The sequence below is a fragment of the Mesocricetus auratus genome, unplaced genomic scaffold, assembly GCF_017639785.1.
Source record: "Mesocricetus auratus isolate SY011 unplaced genomic scaffold, BCM_Maur_2.0 Super-Scaffold_100007, whole genome shotgun sequence".
In the NCBI taxonomy this organism is placed as follows: domain Eukaryota; kingdom Metazoa; phylum Chordata; class Mammalia; order Rodentia; family Cricetidae; genus Mesocricetus; species Mesocricetus auratus.
The window spans coordinates 92,384,563-92,397,613 of record NW_024429191.1 but is presented as its reverse complement, the minus strand read 5'-3'; the positions used below and the strand labels follow the sequence as shown (position 1 = coordinate 92,397,613).

At 54.3% G+C, this 13,051-nt stretch overlaps 1 protein-coding gene and 1 long non-coding RNA gene across 3 annotated transcripts; one reads left to right on the top strand and one right to left on the bottom strand.

Annotated features, from left to right (window-relative positions):
• Positions 1-442: 442 nt before the first annotated feature.
• On the bottom strand, positions 443-6,798 carry LOC101823174 (E3 ubiquitin/ISG15 ligase TRIM25-like). The gene is made up of 8 exons (XM_040750048.1): positions 6,695-6,798; positions 6,552-6,595; positions 5,618-6,285; positions 3,905-4,000; positions 3,483-3,716; positions 2,308-2,467; positions 2,075-2,137; positions 443-1,045 (listed from the first exon to the last, which is right to left on the bottom strand). Exons 1-8 carry the CDS (start codon positions 6,745-6,747, stop codon positions 489-491), a joined length of 1,875 nt encoding a protein of 624 aa, XP_040605982.1. The 5' UTR covers positions 6,748-6,798; the 3' UTR covers positions 443-488.
• Positions 6,799-6,857: 59 nt separating this feature from the next.
• LOC121141561 lies at positions 6,858-10,887 on the top strand. Of its 2 annotated transcripts, XR_005878512.1 has the most exons (3): positions 6,858-7,180; positions 7,746-7,920; positions 10,314-10,887. It is a non-coding gene; the product is annotated as an uncharacterized LOC121141561 (long non-coding RNA). The 2 variants fall into 2 exon arrangements; XR_005878511.1 differs by lacking the exon at positions 7,746-7,920.
• The last annotated feature ends 2,164 nt before the right edge of the window (positions 10,888-13,051 follow it).

Sequence of the window (13,051 nt, the reverse complement as noted above, 5' to 3'; positions counted from 1 at the left end):
AGCCCTTTGGTCTTGAATCTAAGATAGGGCTGGGCTCCTCAGCCTTAACCTTCCAGTCCCCAGGTAAGCTAGAACTCTGGTCACCCCACCCTCCAGTGCCACCCATTTCACAGTACCGACGTCTGCTTGGCTCAAGTCATGCCCAGTCGGTGGCTCCTCAGCCTTTGAAGACAGCAGGAAGTGACCAGGATGGGCCTGAGAAACAAGGCCAGGGGTTGCCAGTCGAGTTGGGTTAGGGCTGGTGAGTTAGGCAGCTTCTGAAGGACATGGGCTATCCGCATTCCTAGAGGACCTCCAGTCTGGCCCAGATCCCTCCCTGTGTCTACAGAGGCCTGGCAGCTGGGAAACAGCAGGTGGGCCCCCCACTTTTATCCTGGGCGCAGGGGACCAAGCCAGGGAGGGTCCCGGCCACCCTTTCAGGCACACCTGCCCAGCCAGTACATAGAGTCTAATTTTATTGGCAGCCAGCCTGAGCCGGCGGGCGCTGCCTATGCCTCCGGGTATTGCTTGAGTGTGAGGGACCCTCCGCTGCTGACCATGACCGCGGGGTACAGAGGCTCGAGGAAGGAGGTTAGGAAGCGATAGAGGAGGCTCACGCCTCCGGTCACACTGTAGAAGGACAGGCAGCCGGCGCCGAAGTCCAGCGACACACCGAGCGTGTGGTGGTAGCAGCCGTGCAGCACCGTCTGCCTGTTATTGTGCCACACGGAGAACTTGAGCGAGTCCCACTCCAGGCACCACGAGTAGGGGTTGCGGCCCAGCAGGTAGATGACGTTGCGCTGCGGGCGACTGCCCAGCGGAGGGCTGTGGCGGTATGTGACACCCACGCACATCCACGAGTTGGACACCTCGGCTTCCCAGTAGTGACAGCCCTCGGACAGGCCTGGGCAGCACAGCACCTGGGGCCACTGCTTGAAGCCCGGCAAAGGGCTGCTGGTGGTCGAGGGCTCTAGAAGGATGCCCAAGTTCAGCACCGAGTGCGTTTCCTTGAACAAGAACAGCTCATCGCTGGCTGTGGCGGGGTCGAAGTTCAGGTTGCAGTAATCTGGGGTGGGGGATGAAGGCGCAAGGAGCCAGGGTCACTGATCCCAGAGCAGGGCAGCAGGGCGCTAGCGAGGCGCACAGACATTCGCAAAGCGCTTAGAATGCTTTCACCCCAGGTTCCTAGAAGTGGCACCCACTCCACCTAGTGATTTATTTTATTTTACTTTGTTTTGTTTTATTTTTGTGCCCAGCTTAGCCCAGGCTGACGAACTTGAGGCAGCCTTCTTGCCTCAGCCTCCCAAATGCTAGCATGAGCTGCCACACTACTCCTTAAAATAGCCCAGTTTAGCTGGGTAGTGGTGGCACATGTCTTTAATGCCAGACCTCAGGAGGCACAGGCAGATGGATCTCTGAGTTCAATGTCAGCCTGGTTTACAGAGAGAGTTCCAAGATAGCCAAGTCTACACAGAAAAGCCTTGCCTCGATCTTCCCCATCTCCCCCCCCCATAAAAAGCCCAACCCTGGTGGGGTTGTGTCAGACAGCCTGGAGGAAGTAAGAGCCTGTGCAACGTTGGACTTTTCTGGAGGGGCTGGGAGCAGGGGTCCATCTCCCCCCAGATCCTAACATAATCACCTTTCTTATTTATTCAGGCATGAGGCTGCGGGAGGGTAAAGGGTCCCTGGCTGAGGTGACCCACAGATCAAAATGTTCCATACTTGACTCTATCTCAGAAGCCTAGGGCCAAGGTCAGGGAGAGGGCTGATAGGGACAGCAAATAAATGGACATTTGGAGCTGGAGGCTGAGATAATGCCTATTTCAGTTGACTTGGCTAATCCTCCAGGGAAGGTGGCAGCCGCCAAGATGAGGCCAGGAGTCATGACACACAGGCTCAGAGAGCCACAGAAGAGCAGCCTTTGAAGTGGGAAGGGGCAGGGTCTCCCTCTCTTTCTATGGGGGCCTCAGTCTGCCGTGGGAGGTCAGGAAAAAGACCAGGAAGTGCCTTGGAAGCAGGTAAAGCAGGGAAGTCACAGCCCCCCCCCCTTCTCCTTAGCCCCTCCCCCAGGCTGGCCTCTGGTTTGAGAACTCACTCTGGAGTAGAGTTTTCCTGTCCACAGCTGAGGGCAGCAGCTCGTAGGAGTTCATCCTGATGCCTGGGGGGGATGGAGAAGTTTTGCTGAAGACCCTCTTATAGTCCAGCATCCTTCCAGAGAGAGGCGTGGCCAATCCCGGAGCCCCTGTGACCTGGGGAGGTTGTGGTGTGTGTGGGGGGAGGTGCTGCTCCCAAACCACGGACTCCAGACCTCTCAGAGACTAGACTGACCCTTCAAGAGCAGCTGGTTAACGAAGCTGAGGCCGATGTCCATCAGCCGGGTGCGCAGCTGGGCCAGGGTCTCTGCCAGCTGGAGGAAGCAATGCTCTTCACAGTTGGTGCCCATCAAGGGTTCCACGCAGGCAAGGAAGTGCTTCAGTCTGGAGAACTCCTGCTGTGCGGGGGGGGGGAGCAGCGAGTACCCCATTAGCCAGGGCTCAGGCACCTGCCAGGGGTGCCTCCACGGGCAGGCGGAGGAGATGCTGCCCCTTTTCACGGGGCGGGCGAGCATCTGTCTCCTCCTAGTTGTTTGGATAGGGCCTTCCCTGGTGCTCTCTCTGCTGGAGAAAACAACCGGAGGATTTCAGGCGAGCCTTTGGTTGCTCATAAAGATCACTGCCAAGTTCATCCTGTTGTCCAGAGAGGGACAAGGATGATCTTTGAAACCAGCCCAGGGCTACGGAGGGCAATTTAAGGAAGGAGATGCGTGCTAAGAGGATCAAGACCCTGTGCATAGAGAAAGTTGCTGCTGCTCTCTGCTCAGCCACCCTGCCCCGCACTGCCTCACCCCTACCTTCCCCTCCACCCCTACCCTTGCAGTAACACCAGACCATAGCCAGGGAGGAAAATGGATTCCAATACATAGACTGGCTTGACCTCACTTCTGGCTGTGGTTTGCAGGGAGATCATTTTACATACTCTGTGTCCCAGGACCCTCCCCATGCTCTCCTGGGACTCAAAAGCGGGAGAGCTAAAGGAAGAGCAGGCAGGACAGCAAAAGCAGCGGGTGTGGTGAGAGCTCAGGGTGCCAACCTGGGGCTCTCCCAGCCAGAGAGAGAGGCGGGTAAGGGGGCTCAGAGTCACACCATGATCACTTTGTCCCAGGTAGGTATGTGTGTGTGTGTGTCTCTCCCAGCCAGAGGGGGGCAAGGGGGTGCAGAGTCACACCATGATCACTTTGTCCCCGGTAGGTGTGTGCATGTGCATGTGCGTGCGTGTGCGTGTGTGTGTGTGTGTGTGTGTCTGTGTCCCAGCCAGAGAGAGGGGGGTAAGGGGTGCAGAGTCACACCATGATCACTTTGTCCCTGGCAGGTGTCTGTGTGTGTGCGCGCGTGTGCGTGCGTGCGTGCGTTCGTGTGCGTTTGTGGAGTGGAGGGACAGGGCCTGGTCTAGAGATGGGGTCTTGCCTGTAGGAACTGCTCGTCACTCCTGTTGGTGAGCAGGCTCTGGAGCCAGACGCTGTCCCCCTCCAGCCTCAGGAGCCGGTTGTGGCTTTGCTGGATCGAGTTGCCCAGCTTTCCCAGGGCAGATGCCTCCTCTTTCTCCACAAAATCCAAGACCTTCATCTGCAGCTGTTTAATCTCGTGAAAGATGTCTGAGAAGCAGTTGTTTACCTCATCTCGCATCGTCTGAGTCAGTTTCTGGGGTGGGTGGGGAGGGAGGCATCCCTGAACCCCGAGCCTACATCCAGCTATCTGGGTCCAAAGCCAAGCCATGCACCCCATCTTTGTGCGCTGCTTCCCCTTCCCACAATCCCCTGTAGCGTCTGGGAGGTCCCATGAGCCTGATGGAGACAGCCTGGGCCTGGGGTGGGGGCAGCCCGCCTTACCGAGAGAACGTTTACTCGTCCCTGGTGTTTCTGGCTGTCCGAGGCGATGATTAGCATCTGGTTCTCCACGCTGGCCTGAATCTTCCGAACCTCCACCTGGAATGTGTGGTGTGCAGGCAGAGTGAGGGGAGGAGGGTCTTGGAGAAACCTGACTGCCCATCCGGGGAGAGATGCGCCCCTTGTGTTCATAGGGCTCAGCGAGCCTAAAACCGGGGCCTAAGGGCAGACGTCCTGTCGTTTATGCTTCTGGTTTTTGCTCTTTCACTGCTGGAGAGCCTGGTTCCTCGTGCATAGGAATCAGTTTCTTCGCTCCTAAGAGTGAGGACCACAGGGCCTCAGGACACAGAAAGGGGCTGGGAAGGGAAAAGACTACACTCTACAGAGAGGAAGTTAACTTGAGCTGTAGTGTGATGGGGATGTCCTTCTGTACATATGTTTCTTTTATGGGTTGATGATTGGCCAGTAGAGAGGCAGGAAGTTTAGGCGGGGCTACGAGAATCAGATCTCCTAGAAAGGGAATTATAAAAAGTATGGTGCTGGGAACTGAACCCAGGTCCTCTGCCAGGACCAGTGTTCTCAACTGCTTCACCGTCTCTCCAGCTCCTCCTCCCCCCTTTCCTGTAGCAGGGTCTCTCACTGAACGTAAAACTAAAGAAAATGTAAAGAGTTAGGAAGCAATGGATGTTTCTTTCTAGGAGCTAGTTTTTAAACGTTTTATCTATTATTTTATGTGTATGGATGTTTTTTGCCGCATGCATGTCTAAGAGGGCTTCTGGTCCCCTGGAACTGGAATTACAGACACCAGTTGTGAGCGGCCATGTGGGTGCTGGGAATCAAACCGGGGTCCTCTAGAAGAGCAGCCAGTGCTCGTAGCTGCTGAGTCATCTCTCCAGATACCCCTTCTATGGCATCTTAAGTCACAGCTGTTTCCTGGGTACCGCTCGAAGGGAGACTGCCGTAGGTAATCTCTCCTACCCCGTCCCCATGTGCTGCTCAGTGCAGATACAGACTTCTGACTGAAACTTGTGCCTTCCTTACTAACTCCACTCACCAATGCCTTCCTGTGCTGTAACATGAAAAGTTATTATTATTGCCAGGGCATGTGTGCACGCCAAGGCTGACATATGGATGTTGGGTCTCGTATTTCACTTTTTTTCCCAAGACAAAGTCTTTCTATGTAGCCCTGGCTGTCTTGGAACACACTCCAGTAGACTAAGCTGGCCTTGAACTCGGAGATCTGCCTACGCCTGCCTCCTGAATGCTGGGATTAAAGGCGTTCACCACCACGGCCAGCCAGACCACTTTTTTTTTTTTTTTTTTTTTTGAGACAGGGTGTCACTATGTGGCTCTGGCTGTTCTGGGACTAACTCTGTAGACCTGGCAGGCCTTGAGTTTACAGAGAGCCACCTGCATCTGCTTCCCAAATGGTGGGATTAAAGGCGTGTGTCCTCACGACCAGCGCTCTCCCTCCTCTTAAATGTAGGCTCTGAGGGTGGAACTTTCCATCATCAGGGTAGAAGGCACCTTTGCCCTCTCGGCCATCCCACAGCCCCTGCCTAACTCTTTGCAGACCGTTCTCCTGTTGCTTACGTGGCCTGGGCCCTCAGACTCCTGCCTTCGAATCCCAAGTATCTGGTGCCGGAAAGCCTGCCCCCACCCCCACCCCCACCCCAGCTGTGTTCCGTGGAGCTCCCCTCCCCCACCCCTCCTCACCTCTTTGCGGGCCCGTTCATCCTCCAGGGGAGCAATGTCATGGTTCTTGTGCTCCTCCAGCAGGCAGGTTCCGCACACGCAGCTGCCCTCCGTGCGGCAGAACAGCTGCCGCAGCCTGCGGTGTTTGCCGCACAAGCGGCTCTTGAGGTCCCACACGGGCTCCAGCAGCTGGTGGTCCTGGAACAACTGGTCCTCCAAGTGGCCGCGCAGGTGCTTCTCGCACAAGGAAGCCACGCACTGCAGGCACGACTTGACCGACCTTAGCTTCTGCGGGGAGCAGAAGTCACAGGGCACATCCGTGGGGCCAGCCAGGTTCCACAAGGGCCCTGAGGTCTGGCCCTTGGCCCGGGCGAAGCAAGCCACCATCTCCCCAAGGATGACATTCTTGCAGAGGCGGGGCCTGGTGGGGAAGGTCTCTCTGCACTGGGGGCAGTAGTATGTCTCGCCGGTGGCAGCCTGGTGGTCCCAGAAACTCTGGAGGCAAGTCATGCAGAAGTTATGACCACACGCGGTGGTGACAGGGTTTTGAAACACCTCCAGGCAAATGGGACAGAGGACTTGGTCTTCCAACAGGCGCTGGCCGCTGTTGGCGCTCACCAGGGCCCGGATTTGAGAGCCTCTGCAGGACTGGGAAGAGCGCTGTGTGGGGACCTGGTCCTGGGCTGATCCTGAAAAGGCAGAGAATCCGAGCATAGCAGGGAGTAGGGGCGGGACCACACCAGGGACATGGTGGTTACACCACAGGCATGCTCCTTGTTCTCAGAAGCAGCTGTCTGACCATGGGTACCAGGGCTGTGTCATCAGCCAGCCTCCGTGGGGGTGGACATGAGAATCATGTTTCCTGGTCTCAGCCCCAGCAAGGAAGGACAGGATGGCAGGGGGAAGGTGCCTCTTCCTGGGCACTCGGGAGGGGAGGTCAGAAACTGGAACTCACGTGAGACCTTCTGCATGTCAACCAGAGTCAGAGAGTTTGCTGTCCTGTGACAAGAGGAAAAGGCCCACAGACACTCAGGTCAGGACCTGGCCCAAGCCTCACTCAGCTGCTGAGTGTCCCCCGTCTGTCCCCTTGTGTCCTACCTCAGGGCTGATGACGGCCACCTTCTCACCTTCCCCTGTGGCTGAGGTTTCATGGTCTCCCTTCCCAGATGCCTACTTTAAGGATGGTCCAGGTTGTGCTGATGTCACAATTCAGGTGCACCCAGCTCCTGCATCCTGCCTGTGATGTCATCAGGGCACAGGTGTGCCACGGGGCAGCCTGCAGTGCTGTGCAGAGCTGATGCGTTTTCCTTCTCCATGGATGGGAGCTCAGCTGCAGAGTCTCCCTCTCCCGGGGGCAGAGTAGCTGCTGGTGGCCAGGCCTGCTGCAAGCGGGCATAATATCTGCTCATGTTTCTGACCAAGGCAGGAGAATGGCCTGTGAGCAGCAGGAGGGGCTTGGGAGCTTTTTTTCCTCTCTCTGGAGTGTGATTCTTGTGAATTGAAAGGACAAGGCCTCTTCTTGGCCTAGCATGCAATCCAAGCATCATTCTGGTACTCTTCCTCTGCCTCTCCTCTTCTTCAAAGGTTTGTCTTTTTATGTATGAATGTTTTGTCTGCTTGTGTGTGTGTGTGTGTACACCACAGGTATGCAGTTCCTGATTCTTCCTCCTCCTCTCCTCTTCTTCAAATATTTGTTTTTATTTTATGTGTGAGTGTTTTATCTGCCTATGTGTATGTATACCACATGCATGCAGTTCCTTGGGAGGCCAGAAGAGGGCATCAGCTCCCTTGAAACTAGTGTTGCAGATGATTGTGAGTCACTGTGTGAGTGTTGGGAACTGAACCCAGGTCCTCTGCAAGAGCAGCAAATGCTCTTAACCATTGAGCAGTCTCTCCAGGGTCCCCCTTTCCTCCTCTCCCTCTTCTCCATGGGGTGATCAAACCCAGGGCCTTACACATGCTAGGCAAATGCTGTACCACAGTTACATCCTCAGCCTAGCCCCAACCTCATCTGGATGGGTTATTCTGTCTGCTTTCGTTTTATTTGCAACCTGGGAAGGAGGGCTCAGGGATTCGGAAGCTAAACAGAGCCGCCATCACCCCTGTCTAGTGGCTTGAGTCTTATCTCCTGTCTTTCTGAACCCCACAGGAGAAAGCTCTCTAAGAAGTTATAGTCTGTCAGTCTGCCTCGAATCACTAGCCTGACTCCTCTCGTTGTGCCAAGTTGGGGAACAGAAGGCAGCCCTCCCTCATTGTGGGTTCAGAGGAAGCATGTCAGCATCTTCTAATGACGGTGTCTGCTGCAAGTCCTTTGTAGAAATCTTGTGAGAGACTAATGGGGTTCTTTTTCTTTGGGGTGTTGGGCTTGGTGTACACTGAATGCCAGCTTTTCACACGCTGGACTTTGAAAGTTTCTGAATTCACACTGACAAAAGATGCGGAATGTATTCAGGACCTCGTGGCAGCCCTCAGCTGCCTGGCCTTACGCAACTTCACTGAGGTCTGCACACACACCACATGCGGTTTGCTCCATGTCATCCCACACAGAACCACAAACACTGCCTCACACGCCTCTCTGATGGGAGACTGTTGTATGTTGTGAACTGCAGTGTTTTGACTGTACATATGACGCTGTTTCGCTCTTATGGAAACACAGTGCTTTAATTACAAAAATACATTTTACTACTGCGATCCTCAGCAGGCATCAGATCAGGGTTCCATTAGAGCGTGGTGTTGAGGTTTGAAACGGTGACCCAGTGCATGCTGGGTAAGTCCAGATGAGCTGAGGTATTTTCTCAGCACTCTATTTAGTTTCTATTTCATAAAAGGGTGAAGTTGCCCGGACTGGCCTTGAGCTCATGGCATATCTAAAGATAGCCTCAATTCCCATCCTTCTGCTTTAGCCTCCCATGTAGATGACATGAGGGGTATGCTAGTCTTGGGCCCAGCTCCTCACCGCCCCCAAGTATGTTTCACCATGTTGTCCGGCAGGATCATCCTGCCTTAGTTTCCAGTGTCTGGCACTCCAGGTAGATATGGCTGCCTTTGGATTTTTTTTGTTTTGTTTTCCATTCTAAAATGTTTTCTATTCTAAAAATAATAGATTGCATTTATTTTTATGAATAATCCCAGCTCTCACTCGGGAGGCAGATGCAGGCAGATCTCTGAGTTCGAGGCCAGCCTGGTCTAGTGAGTTCCAGGACAGCCAGAGCTACGTAGTGAAACTCTGTCTCAAAATAATTCAAAAGATTCAAGGGGATGGGAGGATATGCACAAATATTTAGCCACTATGTGTGAGGACCTAGATTTCCCATCACCACAGAAAAAAGAGAAAATAAAAAACAATTCAGGTTCTGATTTCAGTGAAACTCATACAGCACTATGTTCCTGTTGCTAGGCTGCAGGAGGCTCACCATGGCTGGCTGGGTCATAGTCATCATGTATTGAGTACCGTAGGGGAGAAATGAGGAGGCAATCTGAGGCCAAGGACAATGCTGTATTCCTTCAGAACAGATTAAGATTTCTGGGGGGCTGGAGAGATGACTCAGTGGTTAAGAGCGCTGGCTGCTCTTCCAGGGGATTGGGGTTCAATTCCCAGCACCCACATTAGGCTGCTCACAACCACCTGTAACTACTTGGTGATCCCAATATCCTATTTGGCCGTCAAGCACACACGTGGCGCGTAGACGTATATACAAGCAAACACCCACACGATGGTGGCATGCGCCTTTAATCCCAGCACTCGGGAGGCAGAGGCAGGTGGATCTCTGTGAGTTCGAGACCAGCCTGGACTACAAGACCTAGTTCCAGAACAGCCTCCAAAGCCACAGAAAAACCCTGTCTCGAAAAACCAAAGGAAAAAGACCAAAAACTAACCAACCAACCAACCAAACAAACAAAAAACTAGGGTCTGTAGAGATGGCTCAGAGGTTAAGAGCACTGTCTGCTCTTTGGGAGGTCCTGAGTTCAATTCCCAGCAATCATATGGTGGCTCACAACCATCTGTAATGAGATTTTGTGCCCTCTCCTGGTGTGCAGACAGAACGCTGTATATATAGTTAAGTCTTTTTAAATTTTTTTAATTTAAATAAGACTCTTGCTGGAGGCCATGGGCACTGAATTCCCGAGGCACCTTGGTCCCACTAGAGATGAGTAGAACCCCAAGCCTCCCTCCAGTCCTGGCAAAGGCCTCATCTGCTCCCGCCTCATCCTGCTCAGCTGTGCGCTCAACCCACAGCAGAGGGCTTTCTCCAGTGGCCCTGACCTGGCATCCCTGGCTCTCCGTTTTCCCTCTCTCCACCCCTGGGAGTGAAGGAGAGCTTTGTGCGCCCTGGCTGTCGGAATTAGCAGATACCAGCAGAAACGCGGGCTCTAAACACAGCGCGTGCCTCTTGTGAGTTTTCTTCCCCTGGATTGAGTCCTTTCTTTGCTGGACCAAGCTCTTGAGCCCCAACACACGCTGTTTTCAGAGTCATCCTGCCCTTGGCTATCAGTACCGCAGTGTCCACTGCCTCCCCACTGGCCCGGTTTCTCGGGTTCCACCACTGCTGTTTAAATGCCCACACGGAGAGCCTCACAGAAGCGAGGCACAGCGGGCAAGCAGATGGTCTGACCCTCCCGCGGGGAGCCGGGTCACCTCCCTTTGGATCTGCCTGCCACCACTTAGTTTACCGTTTGTTTTCCATCCCCTGCCACTTCCTTTTCTTGCCTTTTACAGATTTCTGTCCCCTCAGAGTTCCATCCCAGGACATTCACCCGCACTGTCAAGGCATCTCCCCGACGATGCCAGTCTGTGTGATGGGGCCGGGTGCAGGGCTGAAGATTTCAGGCCCTCCCTGCTTGAAGAGCCCAGAGTGAGAACTGCAGTTGGACCCGGAGCACCTGAAGGCGGGCCACATCACTGTGCCGGGAAACGTGAATCGCACCCACCGATTCGGTAATGTTCCTGCGCCACCACGGAGCCAGCCTCTGCTGAAGGTCTGGCTGTGTGACTGAGCACGTGTCCTCTCCCTCTCTTCCCACCTCCCTGCTGGATGTAACTTGGCCCAGAGGGAAGGACCTGGACCCGCCACAAGGGGGAGCCGCGGCGGAGCCTGAGAGGAGGACTCACGCTTTTCAATGGAGCCGCATACCCTTGGTATGGCTGTGGTGAACGCGGGGACAGAAACAATCTGCCACGCTGAGGTCACTGCCTCTGGCATTTATGAAGGTAGCAGAAGGCAGCAACCCAAACAACGGCTTAAGAACGCTCTACTTGTAAAAATAATAAGTTAATTAAAAGATAAATGTAAGCCAGGCAGTGGTGACACACACCTTTAGTCCCAGCACTCAGGAGGCAGAGGCAGATGGATCTCTGTGAGTTCGAGGCCAGCCTGGTCTACAGAGCGAGTTCCAGGACAGCCAGGGCTGCTACACAGAGAAACCCTGTCTCGAGAAACCAAACAAATAAACAAACAATAAAAAGAAAGCTCTACTCTACTTGGGCAGCCAAGCCTGATGACCCGAGTTTGATTCCCGGTACCTTCATGGTGGAAGGAGAGAGCTGATTCTTGAGTGTCTTGTGACAATATTATTTTAAGGTGTGTGACTTTTGTTTATGCTGCATTTGATTAACTCTGTGAAGCTGTATTACTTTGCCTGCCTAAAACACCTGATGGTCTAATAAAGAGCTGAACGGACAATAGCGAGGCAGGAGCAAGGGCGGGCGGGGCTGGCAGGCAGAGAGGAGAAACAGGAGAACCGAGGAGGAGGAGGAGCAGTGAGAGAACTAGGAGAGGAGGCCATCAGGGGCCAGCCGCCCAGCCAGCCACGGAGTAAGCGTGACAGGAAGATACGCAGACGTAAGAAAGATAAAAGCCCAGAGGGGAAAAGTAGATGGGTTAATTTAAGAAAAGCCGGCAAATGCACACATGGTCCAAGACCCAGTGCTTGTTTCTTTAGTGACAAAACAGTCGCATTTCAGACTTGTTCAGACCCCTGAGCAGCCACTAAGGACAGCAGTGGCTGGCATGGTCCCAGAAGCGTGGAACAAAGGCCATGAGGAACGTGTGGACGTCCCTTTGGGCCTACTCCTTAGCATGTCTCATCACTCCCTCCCCACACACTGCTGACAGCCAAAAGTCGCCTGAGAGGAGGCTGGTCCCATCAAGGGACAAGAAAACGCAGAAAGACACCCCCCTCCCGTCCGGCAGTCCTGGGGAACAGTGGCGTGTAGGCCGCAGCATCCCCAGTTGAAGAGCGGCAGTGGTCACAAGACTCCAGCAAGGTTTGCAGACACAGAGTGGTTCAAAGAGAGCAGTGAAGCCATCAACACTTGCCCTCTGGGGGTGAGGGGGCACTGGGCCTGCCTCTGGGGGTGAGGGGGCACTGGGCCTGCCTCTGGGGGTGAGGGGGCACTGGGCCTGCCTCTGGGTTCAGGCTTGAGGCTCAGGTGGTATTGTTTACACAGGACCAGCTGGGGCTGTCTGGAATGTTCAGGCTTGACTAACGTCCCCACTCCCCACATCCCTCACTTGCTGAATGTGTGACTAGAGGCACCAGGCCTGTCCAGGGTGCTGGCCTCCACAGACCACCTGGTGCCTGAGCAAAGCTGAGGGACAAGGGGGGCTTCACAGGGTAAGCGAACAAGAGGCTCCAAATGAAGTGCTGCCTCTCCCAGCTCGACACCACTTGCTGATTTGGTCAAAGGCCCCTTTCCTAAGCTCTAGTTATCTGGGCAGAGCAGCTTGTCCATCCCCTCGAGTTCTCCTTGAATACACACAACTTCTCTATTTTCTTTCTTTTTTTGGTTTTATGAGACAGGGTTTCTCTGTATTGTTTTGGAGGCTGTCGGTTCAGCCTGGCCTCGAACTCACAGAGATCCGCCTGCCTCTGCCTCCCGAGTGCTGGGATTAAAGGCGTGCACCACCACTGCCCAGCCTTCTCTATTTTCTTGAAAGAAGCAACAGGATGGATATCTGGGACCCTCCAGAAGGTGGACCACTTTTCCTGAAGGCAGGTCATCTAACATGGTGTGGCTGTCAAGGTGACACAGCCAGCTGGGTAGAGGGGCCCCCACTAGTTGACATGCAGGGGCCTTGAGCAGATTCACCCCTCCGCTACACTGCAGACACAGAGAAGGAAGAGACTGCGGGAGAGCAGAGAGGCCAGCTGGGCAGTCAGCCCCACGATGAGACAGCTGGTACAGAAGGCTGCCTTTCTAGAAGTCACTCCCCTCGAGCCCGTGGTAAGCAGCTGTGCTACAGGATGCAGAGATTCCACTGCATAAGCACTGAATTCTTGTCTGCCAACATCGAATGCTCAGGACTAAGTGGGGGGCGAGAGGTGGAGACGCAAGGAGTGCCACACACACACTCACACACACACACACACACACACACACACACACACACACACACACAGCCGGGGATGATGCTTCAGGGCTGCTTTGCCACAGTTAGAAACCAAGGACACAAG

What these genes read in the sequence shown, in the direction of transcription:
- LOC101823174 (XM_040750048.1), bottom strand. Translation starts at nt 6,747, where the DNA reads ATGAAACCTCAGCCACAGGGGAAGGTGAGAAGGTGGCCGTCATCAGCC. An exon ending in ATGAACGGGCCCGCAAAGAG is followed by an intron (nt 4,001 to 5,617) that starts GTGAGGAGGGGT and finishes CACACATTCCAG; the next exon opens with GTGGAGGTTCGGAAGATTCA. An exon ending in GTGACGAGCAGTTCCTACAG is followed by an intron (nt 2,468 to 3,482) that starts GCAAGACCCCAT and finishes CCCGCACAGCAG; the next exon opens with GAGTTCTCCAGACTGAAGCA.